The sequence below is a fragment of the Mobula birostris genome, chromosome 18 (assembly GCF_030028105.1).
Source record: "Mobula birostris isolate sMobBir1 chromosome 18, sMobBir1.hap1, whole genome shotgun sequence".
Lineage (NCBI taxonomy): Eukaryota > Metazoa > Chordata > Chondrichthyes > Myliobatiformes > Myliobatidae > Mobula > Mobula birostris.
Genome location: NC_092387.1, coordinates 42,802,090 through 42,827,199, shown reverse-complemented (window position 1 = coordinate 42,827,199; position 25,110 = coordinate 42,802,090). Strand labels below are relative to the sequence as shown.

General features: G+C 41.3%; 1 protein-coding gene across 1 annotated transcript in view; it reads right to left on the bottom strand.

Annotated features, from left to right (window-relative positions):
* The window catches only part of LOC140211882 (glutamate receptor ionotropic, delta-1-like), a 993,352-nt gene that overhangs the window by 167,339 nt on the left and 800,903 nt on the right, over positions 1 to 25,110 (bottom strand). Inside the window, exon 5 of the mRNA XM_072282070.1 lies at positions 8,606 to 8,659. Coding sequence (XP_072138171.1) covers positions 8,606 to 8,659 — 54 coding nt within the window. The remainder of the gene's footprint in view (positions 1 to 8,605; positions 8,660 to 25,110) is intronic.

Here is a 25,110-nt window from a genome sequence, read left to right as displayed (position 1 = left end):
TTGGGATTTCATGGCTCTGGAGGCAGACAGACTTGAAGTTGATGCCTCTGCAGCAAATTGGTGTATTGTGGGAGACAGAAGATCTCTGGCTGTGTGCCCAAAGACCTGAGCTCTTTGGACAAAGAGCTCGAAAAAGGCGACACAGTGGACTTTTAACATTGTAAATCAGCGAGTTATTTGTTATGTCTCCCCTCTCACTGTGAGACAGAGACACCTCTTTTTCCCTTATTAGGCAGAGAGAGAGCCTGTGGTATGTTGAATTACTGGGTGAACGAGTAGTCTTTGGGGTAATCTAAGTCTGTGTCTTTATTGATGTTTTGCTGCACGCTTGAGTGCTCGGTGATGGGTGCCGATACTTTTTTGCTGGTGAGGGAGGGGGGATCGTTCCTTGCTGCTGTTTATGCATGGGGGTCAGCTGTGGGGGTTTTGGGGTTCTAACACTTAACTGTCATTCATCCTTTGGGGCACTCCTCTGTTTTTGTGGATGGTTGCAAAGAAAAAGAATTTCAGGATGTATATTGTATACATTTCCCTGACATTAAATGAACCTTTGAAACTAGATTCTAGGCCATGATGGACAGTTAAGACCCAGCAAGTGTTACCACACGTTTGGCATCAACATAGCATGCACATAATTCAGTAATACCTACTATATGCCTTTGAAATGTGAGAAGAAACCAGAGCACCTGGAAGAAACCCACAAGGTCACAGGGAGAAAGTAGAAACATATTACAGGCAATGGTGGGAATCAACCCTGGAACCCACATGGTCACAGGGAGAAAGTAGAAACATTTTACAGACCATGGTGGGAATCAAACCCAGGACCCACAAGGTCACAGGGAGAACACAGGAACACATTATGGACAGTGGTGTGAATCAAATCAAATCATTGTGGTAACCATTGTCCTACTGTCCCCTCTGACAACACAGACAGATCGTCTTGAGTTATTCCATCAAGCTTTCAAAAATTTCTACCTTACTTCTCTATAAGTATTACTGTTCTGTGGGACTACACTCCTAAGTTTTGATTAAACAGATTTCCTGTATTCCTGATAACTTGTCCTTTTTCCCAGCCCTGCATATCTTTATTAAATAACATGTCCAGGATTGGATACAATGGCTAGTAATTTACAGTGAACAAAGTGACAGAGCTCAGTTTTGACCTTTAAAAAAGCTGCCATAAAGGTTCAAATGATCTCTGTGGGGTGGCTTTCCCTTTACTGACAGGCAGCAGTTTAAAAGAGTTTCTTTGCAGGCTACAGTGATGTCATTAGCTGATGGGTCGTCAGTCACACAGAAGAATTTCCAGCGATTGCAAACAGGAAACAGACTGCTTTAATTTCTAATTTACTTTCTAAACATTTAATGAGAATGAAATTAAAAATTGGATTTGTAGAAGCCGAGTAAGTAAACAACTGGAAACATTATGGCTCTTTAATAATAAAACAAAGCCAATGACATTTTTAAACGATCATTTCACCAAATAACTTCCCATACATATTAAAATAGAGTTAGAGCACCATTAAGAACTCTAATTTCTTATTCATCATTACATCACATTTTCGGGGTTGCCATACTGAAATAGTTTGGAAGTACCCCAGTTCACCTATTTCTGGTGACTGAACTGGAAAATAATGTCTGACCATGCTCCTCGTACAGATCAATTCATCACACGGTGCATTGAGGTGGTTCAGGTTAAAACAATAACAGAATGCAGAATAAAGAGTAACAGCTACAGACAAAGTGAGGTAGACAATAAGGTGCAAGATCATAACAAAGTGGATTGTGAAGTCAAGGTATCATCTTATAAGACATAAGAGAAGAGTGAGGCCATTCGGCCCACTGAGTCTGCTCTGCCTTTCAATCACGACTGATTATTTTCCCCCGAATCCCATTCTCCTACCTTCTTCCTATAACCTTTGGCACCCTTACTAATAAGAACCTATCAGCCTGTGCTTTAGATATACCCAATGACTTGGCCGCTACAGCTGTCTGTGGCAATGAATTCCACAGATTCACCACCCTCTGGCTGAAGAAATTCCAATCCAGGGGACCTGTAAATAGACCACTAATCGAGGAACCAGGAACAGTGACAGGAACTTCCAAATGTCCATGCTTAACTGGGCTTGTTGCACTTCAGAAACTGCTGACAAATTCCTTCTGCTGTAATGGTGTGCATGCTGCCGTTACTGCACAATGTGGGCCCAGGCACGAGAAGGAATAAAAAATAGGCAGAGAAAGTAATCTACATGTGACATGGCCCTTTTTTGAGTGGGTGAGCTGAATTTATGCCATATTTCAGAATTTCACATGGCACAGGCCATTCAGTCCATCAAGTCTATGCTGGCTCTCCAGATATTCCGTACATAGGAGTCATGGAGTCACGGAACAGAGAAACAGACAGTTCAACCTACCGTATTTATGCCAACCATCAAGTATGCACTTATACTAACCTCATTTACAAGTACTTGTTCCATGGCCTTTTATGTCTTGGTGATTCAAATACTCATCCAGATTTTATTTAAATATGAGAATACTTGTCTCCACTGCCTTTTTAATCAGTGCATTGCAACCATGCTCTGGAACAACTCCCCCTCAGATTCCCTTCAACCTCCTTATTCCTTATCTTAAAATTTGTGTGTCTCACATTAGATTCTTCCCTTCCATTTTAGGGAAGAGTTTCTCATAAACGACCCTATCTTTGACCCTTATCATTTTAGATTAGATTATGAGAACACTCAGTTCTCTTTTATTGTCATTTAGAAATGCATACATGCATTAAGAAATGATACAATGTTTCAATTTTATATACCTGTATCAGGAATAGCACACCCCCCAACACCATTCTGCTTGATTCTGCTCCAAGCAAATCAAACCCTGCCCTGTTCCCTCCTCATAAGCGAAATGCTTCATCCCAGGCAGCACCCTGGTGAATCTCCTCGCACCCTCTCCGGTGAAATTACATCCTTCCTATCGTGCATTGTGCTCACTCTCTGCTTTGCCACAGACACTGCTGGGCGCTCACGTAGGCAGGCAGCTGAAAGAAGACTGTAATCATACACATGAGGATGCACACATTCAAGCCAATTATGGTTTCTTTGTAATTGTGTTTAACTTCTCTCCCTTTTGTTTTGGTCTTGTCAGGTCTTGATCGAAGCACAGCAATTGCAATGCTCCCTGTTTACCTTAATCCACATTCGGGATAGAAATGAGTGATTTAGATAACTCCCGTTAAAGGAGCAGTATTAATTTAGTTTTAGGTTATTGCTTTTGAGCTGCAGTGACAGTGTTAGATTTTAGTTAATTTGACAGTTTTTAGCTTGCGGCCCTGTTGGTCTACAGTTCTGATCAAAACACAGTGAACAGAGTCTGTGTCTGTGCCTCTTCATTTGCACTCGGACTATCACTAAACTCATGTCAGCACTCACAGCGAGAGTTCAGCAGCTCATAACAGCCAGCCAAAATCAGGTCACAGCCATTTCCGCCATCTCCAAAGCGGTCCCTCGCCCTACCCCCACTTTCTGCTTTCTGCAGGGAACGCTCCCTATGTGACTCCCTTGTCCATTCATTCCTCTCCACTGATATCCGTCCTGGCATTTATCCTTGCAAGTGAAACAAGTGTTACACCTGCCCCAACACTTCCTCCCTCACTACCATCCATATAACACATAACATATCCAGGCCCTTAACAATCCTTCCAGGTGAGATGACACTTCCAGTAATGTACCCTGCCCTCTCCTTTACCATACCCTATTCCCTTATCCATCTCTCATCTTATCTCCTTGCCTGCCCATTGCCTCCCTCTGGTGCTCCTCCCCACTTTACTTTCTTATCTCTTTCACCAATCAACTTCCCAGCACTTTACTTCATCCCTCCCCCTCCCAGTTTGACCTTTCACCTTGTGTTTCTCTCACGTCTCCCCCACCTTTTAAATCTACTCCTTATCAGTTTTCTCAAAGCCCGCTGAAGGGGCTTGGTCTGAAACATCGGCTGTACTCTTCTCCATAGGTGCTGCCTGGCCTGCTGAGTTCCTCTAGCATTTTGTGTGCGTTGCTTGGATTTCCAGCATCTGCAGATTCTCTCTTGTTTGTGATCGGACTGCTCTGACTGCTGCTTTTCCGAAGCTCTCTACCAGGGCAGTCACACTTCCCACACCAGCACCTCCCCCATCCTCCTTTATTACAGTCTGATCAGCTTCAGCCACTAATGCCTCGGTTACCTTGGCTGCTTCCGAACCTGAACCAGGCACTCTACCACCAGGCAGATACTCCGATGACCCCAATGGCTGCTAAAGCTTTATTACCCAGTGTGAGCTGACTTTCCAAGCCCAGCCAGGACAGCTCAGTGATGATGCAGATAGGCTGGCTTACAGGGTGAATCTCTTAGTCAGACCACACTCAACCTATTCAACAGCCTACAAGAACAACCCAGAGTTTCCAGCAATTTGTAGTCAAGTTCACAAGAGTATTTGACCTTTCAGTAGGTGGTCAGGAGGCTCTCTACTGACTCCTGGACTGCACCAAGGGAGAGGGTCATTAAGAACTTTATGCAGTAAGGTTCCGCCCTCTTGCGGTCGAGATGGGGTGGAACGAGAGATCATCACTGCTTTCCAGCGCAGGCTGAGCACAAAGATCAAGTCTCGCTGATCTAAGTTCAGTGACGGCCCAAGTGCAGAGGAAGAGACACAGACAAGGACTGAACGGTTCACTGAGTTTTGATAAGAACTGTACAGAGCAAAGGAAAATAAACGCTAGGCCAACAGGGTTGCAAACTATAAACTCTCAAACTAACTAAAAACTCATGCCATGACTGTGGCATGAAGGCAGTAACCATGAACTAAATTCATAACGCTCCTTCAATGGGGTGATCGAAGTCGTTAATCATCTATCCTGGAATGTAGACGAAGGTAAGAAGGGAGCGTTGTCATCACTGTGCTTCAATCAAGGCTCGACAAGACTGAAGCAGGAGGAAGAGAGTTAAATACAATTACAAGGAAACTCTAATTGGCTGGAATGTGTGCATCCACACAAGTGCGATTTCAGCTGCCCGCCTGGGAAAGCACCCTAACCATGGCAGTGTCCATGGCTCCCTAACTTACTTCCCTGTAACATATTCTCTGTCACATCCACATCCCTTTACACCTGGATCTTGACTTGACCCACAGACCACAATCCGTAGGGATAGGCAGCAACACCTTCGACACAATTATTCTCTCAACACAGGTGCTCCACAAGGTTGTGTCCTCAGCCCCCTACTCTCTATACACACAACTGCATGGCCTGATTCTGCTCTAAGCCCACCCACAAGTTTGCAGGTGACACCACTGTAGTAGGATGAATCTCAAATAATGATGTGTTTGAGTACAGGAAAGAGGCAGAGAACCTTATGCAAGTTGTCATGACAACAACCTTTTCCTCAATGTCAGCAATACAAAAGAGCTGGTCATTAACTTCAGGAAGGGGGCCAGTACACACCGCTCCTATTTACATCAACAGAGCTTAAGAGGGTTGAAAGTTTCAAGTTGCTAGGAGTGACCGTCACCAGTTGCCATGTCCTGTTCCAACCATGTAGACATCATGGCCAAGAAAGCTCACCAGTGCTTTTACTTCCTTAGGAGGCTGAAGAAATTTGGCATGTGCCTTGTGACCCTCATCAACTTTTAGGATGCACTACAGGAAGCATTCCTTCTGGATACTCCACAACTCAGCTTGCAACTGCCCTGCTTGTGACCGCAAGAAACTGCAAAGAGTTGTGGATGTAACTCAACACATCATGAAAACCAGCCTCCCATGGACTCTTTTTGATGTCTTGGAAAGGCAACCAACATAACCAAAAACCTTACCTACTCCTGACATTCTCTCTTCTCTATCTCACTCCACGCCCCCTCCCGCCACCATTGAGCAGAAATTACAAAAGCCTGAAAGCACATATCACTAGGCTCAAGGACTGTATAAGACTGTTGTATAGTCCTCTAGTACAAAAGTGATCTATTGACCTCATAATCTACCTTGTTATGGCCTTGCATCACAATCTGGTATGGAAGTTGTCCTGTCCAAGACCGGAAGAAGCTGCAGAAGATCGTGAACATGGCACAGCACATCACACAAACCAATCTTCCATCCTTGGACTCACTTTACATCGCACGCTGTCGGAGCAGTGCTGCCAGGATAATTAAGGACACGACCCACCCAGCTAACACACTTTTCGTCCCTCTTCACACCCCCACCCCCCCCCCCCGGGAGAAGGTTCAGGAGCTGAAGACTCGTACGGCCAGATTTGGGAACAGCTTCTTTCCAACTGTGATAAGACTGCTGAACGGATCCTGCCTGGATCTGGGCCGTACCCTCCAAATATCCAGACCTGCCCCTCGGTTTTTTTGCACTACCTTACTTTCCATTTTTCTATTTTCTATTTATGATTTATATTTAATTTTTTAATATTTACTATCGATTTGTAATCCAGGGAGTGCGAAGCGCAGAATCAAATATCGCTGTGATGATTGTACATTCTAGTATCAATTGTTAGGCGACAATAAAGTATGAAGTATCTATTGTCTGCCTCCACTGCACTTTCCTGTAACTGTAACATTTCACCTTGCATTCTGTTCTTGTTTTCCCTTGTATCCCCTCAATATACTGCTGTAATGAAGTGATATGTGTGGATGGCGTACAAAACAAAGCTTTTCACTGTACCCCTGTACTCGTAACAAAAATAAACCAATTTATCAATTTACCAAAATCCATTTGTACTACAAACTACTTCTAACAGGGAAACTTACAGTGCCCAGTTAATCTACCAGCACACCTTGGGATGTGAGAGGAAACTGAGACACCTAGGGAAACGCACATGCTCACATGAATAATATGTAGACACCACAGAGACAGCACCCTGGGTTCAGTTTAAACCCGGATCACTGGAGCTAAGCAGCAGCAATTTTACATGCTGCACCACAGCGCTGCAGTTAGATGTGGTGTTGGACTCATTCAGTCTTTAGTACTCTGTTTTTTAGACATCCGGATAATTAAATCATTTTTCCTATCATAAAACCAGTGAATTTAATATATCTAATACAAAAAGAAAAGGAACTATATATTCAATGCAAAGATCAATGTTTGAAAATACAGCTCTTCTTATATATTAGTCATTGATTCCTCAAATTATTATTATAGTCAGACCTGATTGGAGCTCAGATTTTCGGCAGAACTGTTTACAATACAGGGGAAGTAAATAATCTGCTTCTGTCAACAGATATTGCAATCAGACAACGTTCATTAATGCAACTTAACACTTGCACATTTGATGCTCATTGAAATCAAACCACTTAAAAGGAATAATAAAATTGCATTGTGGATCATTATTTTTGCCTCTGAAAAGAAAAAAAATAATGCATCAGTTGAATTATTCCATTTGGTCTATTTATTATTTGCTTTGTACTTATCTTAGCATTTCTCAGTCCCTCATCCCTTCAATTAGTCTGATAATTAGTGCTGTAATTTCACCCATGCAATGGCTGGCACACCACCAGTCGGATGTCACTAGGTGTCACCAGCATATGTGATAAATACCAAATCACAGTTTGAAGTAATGAACAAGAACCATGTACAGAACACAGTTACTGCATTGTCTCTACAGTTTAAACAGCACTATGAATTTTTAGTGATGAATATGAAAAGAACTCTGCAAAACAATCCCAAGCTTTTTCTTTTAATGAACGTTTTAGTTCATTTGTTTACAATGGGATAACAAAGCCATTAAAATGGCAGATAGAGCCATGCATCCAAATGCATGACCACACTCACAGTAATACTGAAGTCCTCAGTATTGGGCCTTGGTTTCTCAACCGCAGCTCCAAAACTGGGGAGAGCATTAGACTGAGTTGCAGCATTGCACTTTGTCAAATTCTGCCTGAAAGATGTTAACTTGATAATAAGTAAAAAATAACTAACTGCATCAGGCATTAGATTGCACAGTGGACGTGGGTTCAGATATGGTCAAACTGTCTGAGTGAAGACACAAGGGAATTTGAAAGCCTGGGTGTATAGGAATGAAAATGCTCGAAATCTGAAACAACGTCTGAAAATATTGCAAGCATTTAGCAGGTCAGGCAGAATCTGTGGAGATAATAAGAGTGAAGATAATATTTCAACCAGGGGTCTTTGAACTTAAACAGTTTTTCCACAGTTGCTCCCTAACATGTTGAGTGTTTCCATTTTTTTTTTGTTTCTGGTTTCTACTTGCCTTAGACCATGATTTGTCTAAGGCAAGTGCCCTTAGTATCTCTAAATTGGCAGCCGGGTCCTGTGGGCATTCACGTTTCAGTCTACCCCATGTTCCAATCAACTTAAAGGTTTGGCAGAAGTATCTGTCTTCCTAGTGTAGTGAACATACCATCCATGAGTTTGTAAGGCAATGTTCCTAACCACTAGACAGTTTCAATAAATGTACTGGAAGTGCTCAAGGGGAAAAAAACACTGATTTCAATTTTTGCCCCTTCTGTTGAACAGGCAGAAGTCATATGCCATAACATGCACTGTCAGCTGTGTGTGAGCTTGCAGACTATAAAGCCCTGATGTTCTAGAACTAAAAACTGTGACATTGACCTTACCTCATTTACAAAGACCCAGTGGCTGTCCTTTGAGGCCAAGTTTGTTTCCACTGCCTGAAAAAAAAACACAAAAAGCAGAATGTTATAAATAAAGCAGATGGTTATAGGTTTGCCCAAGAGTTAGAAACCACCAAAGATTGCATAAACATTTAAAGTATTTCTAAAATAACTGAAGATCTTGAGAATTACTTCACATTTTTATTGTCCTGCTGATAAACAATATTTATTGTGTAATTGTTTACTTTTAAAGAAGTTACTTTCAACTTCTTTCTGTTCTGGTTGATGTTAGCATGAAATCATTTATTGCTTATGCCATTTTTCTCTACCACATAACCACATTACAACCAAACTGTCTTAAGATTACTTCGGGTGGGTACTCAGGATGTGTGTGGCACACCTGGCAGGTGTGTTTGCAGACATTTTTAATCTCTTCCTCTCCCAGTTTAGAGTGCCCTCCTGCTTCAAAACGTCCCCCATTGTCCCTGTACCTAAAAAGACCCAGGTAATATGTCTGAACGACTGGCGACCTGTCGCCCTCACCTCAATAATAAGCAAATGTTTTGAGAGGCTGGTCAAGGACCACATCTGCAGCATGCTACCACCCACACTGGACCCCCTACAATTCGCCTACCAACACGACCGATCGACAGATGACACAATAGTCACAGCTCTACACGCTGTCCTTACACACCTGGAGAAGAGAGATGCTTATATGAGAAAGCTGTTCTTGGACTACAGTTCAGCATTCAACACGATAATTTCATCCAGGCTCGACAAGAAGATCAGAGACCTCAGCCTTCACCCTGTCTTGTGCAGCTGGATCCTGGATTTCCTGTTAGATTGCCAGCAGGTGGCAACTGTGAGTTCCCTCACCTCTGCCCATTTGACCCTCAACACAGGTGACCCTCAGGCCTGTGTCCTAAGCCCCCTTCTTTACTCTGTATACCCATGACTGTGTCGCCACCCACAGCTCCAATCTGCTAATTAAGTTTGCTGACGATACTATACTGATTGGCCCAATCTCAAATAACAATGAGGCAGCCTACAGTGAAGAAGTCATCACCCTGACACAGTGGTGTCAAGAAATCAAACTCTCCCTCAATGTTGCAAAAACAAAGGAGCTGGCTGTGGACTACAGGAGGATGGAGACAGGCTAACCCCTATTGACATCAATGGATGTGGGGTTGAGATGGTGAACAGCTGTAAGTTCCTTGGTATAAACATCACCGAGGACCTCACTTGCTCTGTACATACCAGCTGTAGGGTGAAAAAAAAAGCACAACAGTGCCTCTTCTACCTCAAATGGTTGAAGAAGTTCAGCCTGTGTCCCCAAATCCTAAGGACTCTCTACAGGGGGACAATTGAGAGCATCCTGACTGGCTGTATCACTGCCTGGTATGGGAACTGTACTTCCCACAATTGCAGGACTCTGCAGAGAGTGGTGTGGACAACCCAGCGCATCTGTAGATGTGAACTTCCTACTATTCAGGTCATTTATGGTGACAGGTGCATAAAAAGGGTCTGAAGGATCATTGGGGACCCGAGTCACCCCAACCACAAACGGTTCTAGCTGCTACCATCTGGGAAATGGTGCTGCAGCATTAAAGCCAGGATCAACAGGCTCTGGAACAGCTTCTTCCACCAGGCCATCAGACTGATTAATTCACATTGACACAATTGTATTTCTAAGCTATATTGACTGTCCTGTTGCATATCTTACTGTATATACTATTTAATACAAAATACTATAATTTGCACATTGCACATTCAGACGGAGATGTAACATAAAGATTTTTACTCCTCATGCATATGAAGGATGTAAGAAATAAACGTCATCTCAATTAATGACCCCTTAATACAATAGATGGACACGATCTCACCATGCACGTTGTTATGACCTTGCACCTTATTGTCTCCCTGTATAGCACTTTCTGCATTCTGTTATAGTTTCACCTTGTACTTTCTCAAAGCACTGTGTGATGAATTGATGTGCATGAACCTTTTCACTGTACCTCAGTATACGTGACAATAACGTACTGATTCCAATCCTACCTTATCGTCCATTTTCACTGCACTTTCTCTGTAACTGTCACACTTTATTCTGCATTCTATTATTGCCTAAGTACCAACTCAATCCACTGTTGTAATGAAATGATCTGTATGAAGACAAGTTTTTTACATGTGGCAATAATAAACCAATTTACCAAGCTCACGAGTTGCCCAGATTTCGTTTGCTAGTTTTCTTCTCTCAATTTTCATGATGTTTTGAGGAACTAACATCATGAGTTCTGGCTTCCTACCAGGACAGTCCATTACCAGTTATGAATTCATCTCTTTCATGTATCATATCCAGATGAAGCCCATTGAAGACCTATTGGGCTGAATTGTCTTTTTGTGGGTTTGCTGAGTGAAGAATGATGAGTGAGGACTTGAGAACACTCTGTGCTTCTTTAATGACACAAGAGACTACAGATGCTGGAGTCTGGGATGAAAAAAAAAACAAGCTCTTGGAGGAACTCTATGGGTCAAGGGAAAGGCATAGTCAATGCTTCATGTCAAAACCTATGAACTATGCACATCAACTTTGTTCTCGGGAAAAAGGAGCCTAAAGAGGGCATAGCTTTAGGGTCTGAGGAGAAAGATTTAAGAGGGACTTGAGGGACAACTTTACACAGAGGATGATGAGTATGTCCACATGTACGTTCAATGTTTTCAGGGAAGGAAGTTGAGATGGGTACAATAAAGACATCTAAAAGACACTTGGATAAATATATGGATACGAAAGGTTTTGAGGTATAGGGACCAAATGTGTGGCAAATGGGACGAGTTTAGATGGGCACCTTAGACAACACGGACAAGTTGGTCCGAAGGGCATATCTCCATACTCATCACCCTCTATGACTCTGGACTAGGAGATGAAGAGTCTCAACCCAAAATATCGACCATCCATTTCCCTCTACAGATGCTTCCTGACCCATTGAGTTCATCCAGCAGCTCACTTTTTTGCTACTTTCCTTTCATGTTCCTTAGAAATAATTTAGAAATGGTCCATAAAAAGCGACATCTTTAATGGGACACCTCTCCATCAGTTCTACCCCTCCACTAATGCAAGCTGCTATAGCTCCAACTATGCCACCCTCTTTCACTGGCCCTCTGACAGTACAATAATCCTTTGAACTGCTCCTCCAACAGTATGGGCTCCCTCATTTCTGCTGCTGGCATTTGGAATGGACAGAACTTCTTTTGTGAAGTCTATAAAGTGAGTTGAATTGGGCATGCAAGAGAGAATAGGTTACAAGGAAATAAGCAGGGCAATAATATTCCTCTAAAAGCCAGCATAGATTCATCGGCCAAATGCTTTCTTTCTATATCTTAAGAAAATATGAGAATTTAAAGTTCCGACTTTATGGCTCAGAGACAAAATCACAAAGAAGACTACGCATGCAATAATTTTTTTTCTCTAGAAAAGTTCGTTTAAAAGTCGACACCTCCCAACATGGAATTCCAAAATCTCTTGGAGAATCCATGCTGTATCTACAAAATAAATCAAATACATGTATTCCATTGCAGTCTTCTGATAGTCCAAGTGCTTTTTTAGCTAAATATTTAATTGTTCACAACCGGGAGTAGTTGTTCCCTGTAATGGACCCTGACAACTCAGTCAAAGCAGGTGAATTTCTGTGGGAGGGAGGTACAATCAGCACTGCATCTAACTTAGATCTACTGCATCTACCCCGTCGGAGGCTGTATTTAACCTGCTGCTCACCTCAGGGAAAGAAGAAAATTGATTAGCAAATCTTAATGTGGGATCCTTTCTGGCTGAGACAGCAGAACATATATTCAATTTATTGGAAATGATGGAGAAAGTAAATAAATAGTTTGCCTTTGGCTTCATGGAAGAAGGCATAGAAAAAAATCATAGTAGAGGGCAATAGGAACTCAGGAAATTAGAATCAGTAAAAAGAATTGCTATGGAGAAATAAGTGAACTGAAAGGCAACATCTCAGGCTTTAAAAGGAGTGGCTATGGAGTTAGAGGACTTTCAGGATATCACCATCTTCTGAAAGACCATAGATTCTAGAACTGCTCTGAAGAATTGGAAGGGACAAATGTAACCCTACTGTTTAGGGAATGGATTAGAGAGAAAACAGAGATCAGTAGTAGGAAAAACACTGCAATGTATTACTGAGGGCTTGGTAATGAGGCACATGAAGTAATAACAAGTTTGGGCAAAGTCAGCCTGGACCTTTGGTGGATGGACATACCTGTTGAAAATAATTTAAGGTTTTAATTGGTAGAACCGGAATGCATGGTACCCAAGGTAAGATACTGGTATGAATTGAAGATTGATAATGGACAGAGTTGCTAGGAATAACTAGTCATTTGCAGGCTATGAGGCCATGAACAGTGGCCTCGCACAGCGATTGATGATTTCAATGATATGGATGAGGAGGTCAAATGTAATGCATCCAATTTTTCTAATGGAACAAACTAAGGCTGCGGATTCTGTTGTGAGGAGGTTACATAGAGGCTTCAGGATGATGCAGAGATGTCAAGTGAATGGCAAAGACATAACAGATGGAATATTGTATGAAAATATGATTGAGATCAACCACTTTGAAGAGTAAGAAGAGTATAAAGGCAGAGCATTTTAAATTAAGACTTTGAATTATGTTAGTGCTCAGAGAGACTTTGGTGTCCTAATGAATGTAATGTTGAAATTTAACAAGCAGAATCTGTAAGTAATTAAGAAACCAGATGGCACATTGGCCTTTATTGCAAAGTAATTTTAAGTACAAAATGGAGACTTCTTTCTCCAATTATATCCTGTGAAAATGCATCTATAATATAATGAACTCATGTGATCTCCCTCCTAAGGAAAGATATACTTGCAAGTGTAAGATTCAACAGATCGACTACAATTCAGTGAATGAGCAAAAGTTAAGTAGAATGGGCCTGTACATTTTCAGTTAAGAAGAATAAAAATAATACATGCAAAGCTCTAACAGGACAAATGCAGAGTTAATGTTCCTTTTGTCTGTGGTGTTTAGAACCAAGGATTATGGTCTCAAAATATATCATTTGGCCATTCCGGACAAAGATAAAATAGATTTATTCAGCCAGAGGATGGTGAAGCTTTAAAATTCTCAACCCAAGTGGAGGTTCATTTAATGAGTACATTCATGACAGAGTTTGACAGATTTTTAAAATTAGTTATGTTTGTAAGTGTGAGGAAATTAGTGATATTTAGTTAAAGATCACGCATGATCTGATAGGCTGGCAGAGCAGTAATGAGCGGTGAATTGCCTACTCCTATTTCCCTTTGTTATGTTACATACCTGCACTCTCTTAGTGATATGTGTGACTCAGAACCACAGTGTAGGGTTCTTCACTGACTGGAGAGAGAGGGGCTGGGTAGGGTGAGGAAGCTCCTCCATTTTTGTAGGAGAATACCACACCAGACAGCCACATGAACGGCAACAGTGCTACTGATGTGCAGGAATATGATAAAACAGAAAGGAAAGCAGTGACTAGGAGTGTTCAGAATGAAATCTCATTGCACAGTTTATTCTTGTAAATAGTTTTACTGAAAATAAAGATTATCTTGATTCTATAAAAAAAACAATGCGACTCAGAAGGTCGGAAAGGGGATGGTGAAAAGATATAAAAAAGGAAACAGTTTTCAAGCATTGTACTTCTATAGATTTTAAAATTTTACATTTGCGAATCTGCTGATAAAAAGTATCAGCACAATAAGTAACGCAGTATATTTATTACACACTTGATTACATTGAATTTCTTCAATCTGAAAGCATTAAAGTTTTTTATATAAAGAAAAATAATGTGCTCCCAAATGACGAAATAACTCATTATCTTCTTAATGCTGCCTATTATACAGATAATACCTTTATATTCAGAACGTCATAAACCTTGGGATCAGTTCCTGTTTCTGTGCCTGACCATTCACTGCCTTAATGCTGATCACAATTTTGGCTTTATATTCTACATTTGGACCAGTTCTATTCTGCCACTATTTGCAAATCTGAGTTACAGTACCCTTTGCCATCAGCCTCAACCTTTTGCTCATTTACCTCCTGCTGTACTCAGCTGTCCATTTTAATTCTCGGATCTGCTCCAATGTACTTAGGTCACTTATGCTTTCCACCAAATCGAATGGCTCAGTTTATAAATCTCAGATTCTGTATTGGCAGGACCATTAGCAGCCCACAAAGCACCTTCTACAAGCTTTAAAAGGAGCAACTCGAGTCACATCATGGGGAAAAATACAGAAGTTCAAAGTTCAATGTAAATTTATTCTCAAAGTACATATATGTCACTATGTACAACCCAAAGATTCATTTTCTTGCAGGCATTCACAGTAGAATGAAGAAATACAGTATAATCAGTGAAAAACTACACACAAAGATTGGAAAGCAACATATGAGCAAAAGAAGGCAATCTATGCAAATACAATAAATAAATAATACTGAAAACATGAGTTGTGGAGTTCTTGAAATTGAGTCCACAGGTTGAGCAATCAGTTCAATGTACAGATCAGTAACATTATGCACACTGGTTCAGGAGCCTGATGGTTGAAAGGTGAGGCGACACTTCACCTGTGAGTCGACACTTCACCTGTGAGTCGACTGGGGTGATATACTGCGTCCGGTGCTCCCGATGTGGCCTTTTATATATTGGCGAGACCCGACACAGACTGGGAGACCGCTTTGCTGAACACCTACGCTCTGTCCGCCAGAGAAAGCAGGATCTCCCAGTGGCCACACATTTTAATTCCACATCCCATTCCCATTCTGACATGTCTATCCACGGCCTCCTCTACTGTAAAGATGAAGCCACACTCAGTTTGGAGGAACCACACCTTATATTCCGTTTGGGTAGCCTCCAACCTGATGGCATGAACATTGACTTCTCCAACTTCCGCTAATGCCCCATCTCCCCCTCGTACCCCATCTGTTATTTATTTTTATACACAAATTCTTTCTCTCACTCTCCTTTTTCTCCCTCTATCCCTCTGACTATACCCTTTGCCCATCCTCTGGGTTCTCCCCCCACTTGTCTTTCTCTCTGGGCCTCCTGTCCCCTGATCCTCTCATATCCCCTTTGCCAATCACCTATCCAGCTCTTGGCTCTATCCCTCCCCCTCCTGTCTTCTCCTTTCATTTTGATCTCCCCCTCCCCCTTTCAAATCTCTTACTCACTCTTCCTTCAGTTAGTCCTGACGAAGGGTCTCGGCCTGAAACATCGACTGCACCTCTTCCTAGAGATGCTGCCTGGCCTGCTGCGTTCACCAGCAACTTTGATGTGTGTGCCTTGAATTTCCAGCATCTGCAGAATTCCTGTTGCTTCCGTTGAAAGGTAATAACTGTTCTGGTGGTGTGGGACCCAATGCATTTATATTAACACTTCACTTTTCACAGCTGACCGGTCAACTTACAACACTTTCATTTAACACAATCACTGCAAATGTTCGCACTCTGGTCTATGTGGAGTCTGACATTTCTGAAGTGGCCTTTGAAATTTACTTAACACACCTACTCAAGACTGTGGGATCATTGCTGAGATACTTATTGTCCTTTATATACATTAACAAAGTGGACCTTAATGCTGGAGGTACGACTCATTCCTCCAACAATGACACGATAGTAGGTGGTGTTGTTGATGGCCAGGATGACCTAAGGTCATGGTTGGTAAAATGGGGAGAACAATGGGAGGTGGAATTTAATTATAGTTAGTGCAAGGTGATGCAGTTTTGAAGAAACCACAAAGGTTTGGCGTACACATTGAACAAAAATTAAAGATTTGCTTTATTTGTCATACAGTACATACAATATATCGAAACGTTTGCACCAGTGACCATCACAGTTGGCCATGCTTCTGGTGCCAAAATGCCCACAACTTACTAACCCTAACCCTTACATCTTCAGAATGTAAGAGGCAACTAGTGCACCTGGAGGAAACACACACGGTCATGGTGAGAACATACAAATTCCTTACAGGCAGCGGCAGAATTGAACCCAGGTCAATGGCGCTGTAATAGAAGTATGCTAACTGCTATGGCCCAAGGCCCAAAGTTTTACAAGTAGTACTTGGACAACTGTAGGACCCAAAGGACTACAGGGCAACAGTTGGTTGCACAGGTAGATAAGAAAGTGAAGAAGGTAAATGGGATCCATCCTTCATTATCCAAGGAGCAGAATGTAGGAGTAGGGATGTTGTAGTAAATCCTTTAAAATATTCCTTAGGCCACAGGCAAAGTACCATGTGCAGTTCTGGTTGCCACACTACAGGAAGGTTGTGTTTGCATTGGAGAACCTGTGAAGGTGATTCACCAGGAAGATGGAAGCCCTCCACCATTTTGACAACTTCTGATATACTTATCTTCACCAAGACATTGTATGTGATGAAGCAATTTGATATGAGGGGAAATTAGATAGGGTTGAAATGGAGGAGATCAAGGAGGGAAATCTGACTGATGGACTCAAAATTATGAGGGATTGGAAGTGAATACTCTCACAACATTAGAGTTGCCAAGGCACAGTGGGCTACAGACCTATGGCTGAAAGATGAGACATGTGTAGATGGACAATTGATGGTCAACATGAACATAGTGGGCCAAGAGCCATTTTCTGCACTGTATGATGCCCTAGTGGATGTGCCTTGAAGTTATAGTAAGGAGCACCACATTTCTGGGCACTGCATAAATTATATGCAAAGACAAATGAAGTATTATGTAATTTGTGGGTTTCCTGTGAGTTGCCTAGCTTGCAGTATTTATTCTAGGAGCATCCAACAAGCTAACATGTGAGTGGCACGGACATGCACTCTGATGCCCAACATTTATCTCACAAAGGCAGAGCTTTACAGTGCTTTTGCAGCCTACATCAATGTAATCTGTGGATTCAGGCAGTGGGTGTCCACAGCAGGTAGGCAACGATAGGCTCTTTGTGCTTTCCCATCATCAACCACCCACTCCACCATCCTTCTTCCCTGACCACATCAACCAGATAGTAATCTACTATCCTAAGCTCATGAACCTTGCCCAACGACCTCTCCTCACAGATGACCTGACTAGATTTCAATCTGCCCAGTGGGTCCCTCCAGTTATCAATCATCCCCTATTCCATCCCAGAATCTAAGGTAATAAAGACCTTGCCCACCTCTAACCACCTTCCCCGCCATCTCTGCTGTTAACTCCTCCACTTAATAACGTAACTGCCTCCCTGGCCTGACCTTTAACCTCTACCCCAGGTCGCTCCTTCCTGCAATCCTTTAAAATTATCAGCCATACTACTCCCCATACAAACAGACTTCATGCAAGTAAAGGCTTCCCCGAGTACAAGACCTGCCATTTAGTAACACAACAGAAATGTTCACTCTCTGGAAAGGACATTCGCCGTTCTGGTCGAAACATCAGACACCTGCCCTTTCCAACAGCAACTGTAACACTCTAACATCTATCATCTCATGGAATTGAGCATCAGTGCATCCTTGTGCAATAATTTCAGCAAAAAAAAAATTTTTTTCAAAGCAAACTGCACTCTATTTCTCAAAGGGTTACATGACAGAAGTGAAGAAATGGAAATCAAACTAGAACAAGTCCACATACGGGACAGGGGCCATATCTAATCGAAAGCTACTTCAGTCCAGACTTCAAAAAATGGGAAAATATTAAAGCAAAGCACATCAAAGAACAACCTGCTTAATGGAATGCTAAGTGTAATCTAACTGTCCTTTCTATAAAGTAATAAAGCTTGATGAAAGGGAATGCCCCTGGGGTCTCAGCATGTTTATCCACAGATATTAACGGAGTGTATGCCTGATCTACCTGAACTGTGGAAGTAAAGTTGGTAATAACACTAACCTTTGACTAGTCACATTCGTAAATGGGAACCCAAGCAATGATATATGACCATCATTGAAAATTAATGGGGTTTGAAATTCTTTCACTGATTTTCATTCTCACTGTACTTTGGTACCTCCAGGGAAAAAAACAAATCTTTGCTACTTGTATCTGGATATCAAAAACAATAAAAAGTAATGTGTAAGACCCAGAAGAGCATTGAAGTGCAACTATTGGAGGGAAATCTTTTATAGTTCTTCCTTTTTCCTTATTCCAATTCTACAGCATCTGCAAACACATTCCTTTCATTATCCATATCTTTAGACATGACCATGCTTCTCTTACCAATGTCGTATGGTTCCTTGAATGGACAGAGGGAGACTGGGAGAATAATTGAATATGTTGTCAGTTATTCCATTGCTCTGTGTTATCAGTGCTTTTGTTTATCTGTTAGAGCACCATGCCTTTTGACTGAGGTGCTCAGGTTCAATTATACCATTCCCGATTCTCAATTGTTAGAAGATGTAGGACCTCGAGGCAAATTGTGAAAGTCAGTTTGATAAATCTGGTAGTTAATGGGTCGGACAATAAAGACTGGGAAAATCTATGTGAGCCCTACTCCACAGTACCTCACTGATTCTTAAAGCCTTTTGAAGAGGCTGTAAAAGTACTTGCAGTACAGATATGTTGGGATGAGTAATTAATGCAGCCTTATTCACAACTTGAGAACAATCATAAAACTGACTGGAAATCTTGAATGACATCTTTTACATCTTTAAATGTATAAAAGACAATTTTATTTTTATTGAGATACAGCGCCTTCTGGCCCTTTAAGACACGCCGCCCAACAATCACTGATTTAATCCCTGACCTATCATGGAACAATTTACAATGACCGATAACCTACCAACCAGTACTTCTTTGGACCGTAGGAGGAAACTGGAGCACCCGGAGGAAACCCACACGGACTCAGGGAGAACGTACAAACTCCTTACGGGCAGTGGCAGGAATTGAACCTGGGTCACCTGTACTGTAAAGCGTCGTGCTAACTACTACACTACTGTACGACCCCAAATTGCGGTCTCACTGCTGCTTGTATCTAGAGAAACTGCAATAAAGGATTCATCTTCCATGAGGGTGTTTACCCTTAAATGCATGTAGGTAAATAAGAAATATTTAATTTGCCAACACAGTTCAGGTCCATTCAATGTATTTTTTTTATGTAAGGCAAGGATTGAAGTCTTGTCAAGATATCTGACTACAGAGTGAGGAAAATTTACTGAGAGAGTGAAATTGCCTGACAAGAAAGATCTAAAGCTGAGCCACATTCAAAGTTGCCAAGAAGAAAATCTGGCAACGTCTGAAGAATCTCTAATAGATATTTGCCTCCAAGTGATATTTCCGATTGTGTATTGGAAGTTTTTGGAAGACATCCTTCCAGACAGTTCTTCACCTCTATCAAAGCAAAATACTTGATTTGAAAATCTAAGAAGAAGAAATGCTGGAATTCTGAAAAGCAAAACAGGAATTTCTGGAATCACTCAGCAGATCAGGCTGCATCAATGGAAGGAGAAACAAAGCTAATGTTTCAAGTTGAAGATCTTGCAACCTGAATCAGTAATTCTTTTTCTTTCCATGGTTTCTGCCTGATCTGCTGAGTGTTTCCAGCAAATAGTGTTTACATTTCATATTTGAATCAGAGGCAGCAGTTTTGCATTTCTCTCTGGTGTCTAAGCCTTCTGTACTAAAGGTGCCTTGTTTGCACTTGATGATAATCTAAGAGAAATGCATTCAATTATGGCAACTCTATGTACATTAGGAAAAGCTCAGTTTATAATATCGAGAATCACTTTATCAGTGCATGGACCACTATGGTCATTTACCGGAAACCACTACTGATAACTGACGACTGAGATGGAGAGGCATGCCCAGGCTATTTTCTGCAGCAGCATCATAAGCACGTCTTGGAGCGCTGCACCGAGCCGAGCCAACTCTAGTATAATTTTTGTACTTGGCTCAAACTCAAACCATTTTTAACATGCAGCAAATGATGTTGAGGTGTAGAAACCTTTCCAGATAAATCAAACAAATTCCACGAACAAGATGAGGAGGAATTATTTCATAGACTGAGTCATTTTAATCTAAAATGCGTTGCTTGAAAAGGTGGCAGAATTAAATGTAATAGGACTTTTCAAAAGGGAATAGAATTAATGCTTGGAGAGTGAAAACCTTTCTTGGTTCTTATCAGATGCATGGGGAAGGAGCAGCAGAATGGAATTAATTGTACAGGTCATCTGAAGACTGAATGAACTCCGTTGTGCTTCAGAAGAGCGAGAGGTGACATATAAAGCCTTGAGTTTGGGTATGGAGAGAACTGTATTTCTTTTTTTGCTGTAAATTCCTGCAAGAAAGTGAATCTCAAGGTAGCATATGGTAACATAAATGTACTTTGATAATAAATTTACTTTGAAATTTTGAACTTTGAATTTTCTTACCTTATGGGAGAATCTAGAACAAGGGTTGGCTGTTTAAGCATAGGCTACTGAAGTCAGAAATCAAAGGGTACTGGAAACAGAGTCTCTGAACATCTTTAAAGGGAGGTAGGTAGATAGTTGTTCAGCAAGGGGTGAAGGGCTACCATGGTTAGGTAGGAATGCAGAATTAAGGATGCAGTTATATAGCCATGATTGTACAGAATGACAGATCAGGTTTGAGAAACCCAGTGGCCTATGCTTGTTCCTGGTTTGTGAGTTAGTTTTTATTTATGTAGAGATACAGCACAGTAACGGGACCTTTTGGCCCAACCTGATTATACCCGTGTGACCAATTGACCTACTATCCCACATGGAGTGAGAGGAAACCAGAGCACTCGGAGGAAAGCCAAGGGGAGATTGTACAAACTCCTCACTGAGTGCGCTGGAATCAAAGCAGTATTCCTAGTCCTGTAATGGCGTCATGCTGTTACACTACCATGTGGCCCCTATATTTGAAATCTTCGAAATTAATAGACATGATCTTCCTTGATCCACACCATAGCTTGTAGAATCCCTATAGCTGAAGTTACCTTTGCCTGTTACACAGCTCCTAACATCGTCGAGACCTGCCTGCCTGACCATTCTGTAAGACGGAGTAGTCTGTGAGTGATGACAAGGCCTCAGGTGGCACTAACAGGCAGTGCAGATAGAGCCAAGCAGAGACAATGCTGGTCACCACAAGCTGCCAGGGCTGGACAGGGGCAGGTCTGTCTGTGGTTCCTGTTTCCCAGCGTACTTCAAATGGACCTCATTATAAAGCGATTTGGACCACCTGAGCTTGCGATGGGTGTCCAATAAATGTGAAATTAAAATGGGAAATGGTCAGAGAGATTTCCAGGTTTAATACTGGTTGATAGCATTACATTAGAACAGTATATTTGCAGTATTTTCCAGCACTGTAGTATGTTGCTTTTTCCCCTAAAATATACAGCATTCACAAGATTCGAAATATAATCAGAACCTGTTGAGAATTATGCTTTCACCAGCAACACACAATATGCTGGAAGGCTTCCTGGTGAAGGGTCTCGGCCCAAAACGTTGACTGTACTCTTTTCCACAGATTCTGCCTGGCCTGCTGAGTTCCCTTTTTATTCTCTTCTATTTCTCCTACGGCAATGAGCTTGCAGCGGCTTTGACTGTTTTTGACTGTAGATGGAGGGAGGATATTGTCTGGATTTGTAAATGTTTTTGAGAAGTGACATGTTGGCTCTGATTCTTCACCACCTCTTTGTTGAAGACCTCTTGTCTTACTGACATCAATTCATCTTTTAGTAGCTATTTCCAGTCTACTTCTTTTGTAAGTTGCATCTTACTCTTTTGATTTTGTCATTATTCTATTGGAAAACTTTGATTCAATAGCATTATCCTTTTCCATGGTATCTAAATTTAACTGAACCAAAAACACAAACAAGAGAGAGTCTGCAGATGCTGGAATTCCAAGCAACACACACAAAATCTTGTCTGTTAACTGAGCCATGCGGCTCTCCCAATGACAGCTTTTTGACTGCTTCAGTTCATTCTCCAGTACTGTCTAAATTGACCCAATCTTTTGCTGGACTAATGAGATACATTATGAAGGATCTTGTGCTCTGTGTATTTTATAAACAGCACTGTCTTATTTACTGTTGGGGTAGAAACCCTATTGTCCCTCTTACACCCACAATCACTGTTGTTCAGTGCACTGCTTTGGGGTGTCTGTATTTATGTATTTTATTTATTACGATACAGTGCAGAACAATCCCTTCCAAGTTTTAATTCCAGATTCCCCATTTTAATCCTAGCTTAATCACTGGACAATTTACAATGACCAATTAACCAACCATCTTTGGACCGTGGCAGGAAACCAGAGCACCTGCAGGAAACCCACTTGGTCACAGGGAGAATGTACAAACTCCTTACAGGCAGTGGCAGGAATTGAACCCACCTTACTGGTACTGTAAAGCGTTGTGCTAACCACTACGCTACTGTGCCACCCCCTTCGTGTGGGAGAGCAGATGAGGACTTGGTTTAATGTCTCAACAGAATAAAAATACCCCACCCCCAGAAAGAGTAGAATTCCCTCAGACTGTAGCATAACATCAACTAGGATTGTATAATTAAATCTCTGAAGTGAATCTCTGGTATCTGCCTCTTTTTTGGCGGACCACGATTCTTCTAGACCAAGGCTGAAAATTTTTTTTACCAAGAGCAATATCTACCAACACAATATATTTTTCAACATTTCAAAATCATGTCATTTTTTAGAAAGGTTAATGGTACTAAATTGCCATGCTGTTGAGAATAGCTTCCAATTTGAACTCTACATGCACCATGAAGGAGAAATTGGCTGGATAGATTAATTTTCTTATAATTTAAACATTTCAATCTTTGGTCTGATCTCAAATATCAAATGAGCAAATCCTATTGCTATTGTAAATTGAAGAGGAAAGATCTATTAAAACATTATCTTTATAAATAGAACAATAGGTTGTTTATTTGTGTATAGCTAACAGTTTTGAAAATCAATAGATTCGTCAGCAGCTCTGTCTGATCTGTATGAAAAGTCAAAGCTATAGCTTTGCTAAAGAAAATCATTTTTGACTTGTATTCATTACAGCACATCTTCAGCTCTGCAGAGAATAAATGTAAACTTATCCCGAAAGGGTTTTGAAACCAAAGTAGCCCCAATAATAATAGAAGAAACATTTGTAGAGAAATGTTCATGAAGTTAAAATTACCTTTGATCATATTCTGGAGTTTAGATAGAATTGTTTGAAAAATCATCGCAAGATGTCACAGTCATCAGACTGATAAAAGTACATTGGTGAAATTCCAGAGGTACAGAATAATGCTTAATATCATAGCATCAGTAATCTGTGGCTATTAGAATAATACAAAGAACTTGATATGAGGAAAACAATGATACAAAAATGCCAGTTGATAATATCGCAAGGCATCTGTACGCGATCCAACATGACTTTAAAATCTGCAGTACAGCAGACATCCAATGGGTGTCTCAGTGGAAGCACAAGAGAATTTGGGGTGTGCAGCCTGCGTTCAGCCTATCAGAATTAGGAATAGCTGCATTAAAAAAAAGCATTTTCAACCATTAGCGTTTCTCTGACTTTCATTTTATTAATCTTGAAGAGAAAGGCAGCCTTGTTAAACTGACACAAACAGATCAGTTGAGCACCACATGGAACTGTCTTATAACAGTGATTCCTCTGAAAAGGAGAAACACAATATCAATCACTATGTAACATAACAACTTTCTGCTTCAAACACATGTCCCGTGAGAGCATTATCAAATGGGGAACTACTTAGAATGCGACACAGTGGCGAACCTAATGGAGTTACCGTGTTACAGCTGTAGGTTCACTCCTGATCTCCAGTGCGATCTGTGTGGAGTTCGCATGTTCTCCCCGGGACTATGTCAGTTTCATAGAACAATACAGTGGCACAGTACAGACCCTTTGGCCCAGGATGTGCCAGCATTTTAATCTACTCCAAGATCAACCTAAACCTTCTTTCCCACATATCTCTCCGTTTTTCTTTCATCCACGTGCCCATCTAAGAGTCCCTTAAATGTCCCTAATGAATCTGCCACCACCTCTGGCAGTACCTTCCACACATCCATGACTCTCTGTGTAAAAATCCTGCCTCTGACATCCCCCCACAAGTTCCTCCAATAACCTTAAAATTACATCCTTTTGTATTAGCCTGTGTCACCCTTGGAAAAAAAGTTACTGGCTGTCCACTCTATCTATGTCTTTATTCACCTTACACACCTCTATCAAGTCACTGCTCATCCTTCTTCACTCCAAAGAGAAAAGCCCTATTTTGCTGAACCTTTTCACATAAGACATGCTCTCTAATCCAGGCAACAGCCTAGTAAATCTCCTCTGCACCCCCTCTAAAGCTTCCATTTCCTTCTTATAAAGAAGCAGCTGGAAGTGAAATAATACTCCATGTGAGGTCCAGCCAGAGTTTTATAGAGCTGCAATATTACCTTGTAGCTCTTGAACTCAATTCCCTGACTAATGAAGGCCAACACATCATATACTTTCTTAACCACCCTATCAATTTGCTTGACAACTTTGTTTGATATGTAAATGTAGTTCCTCCACATT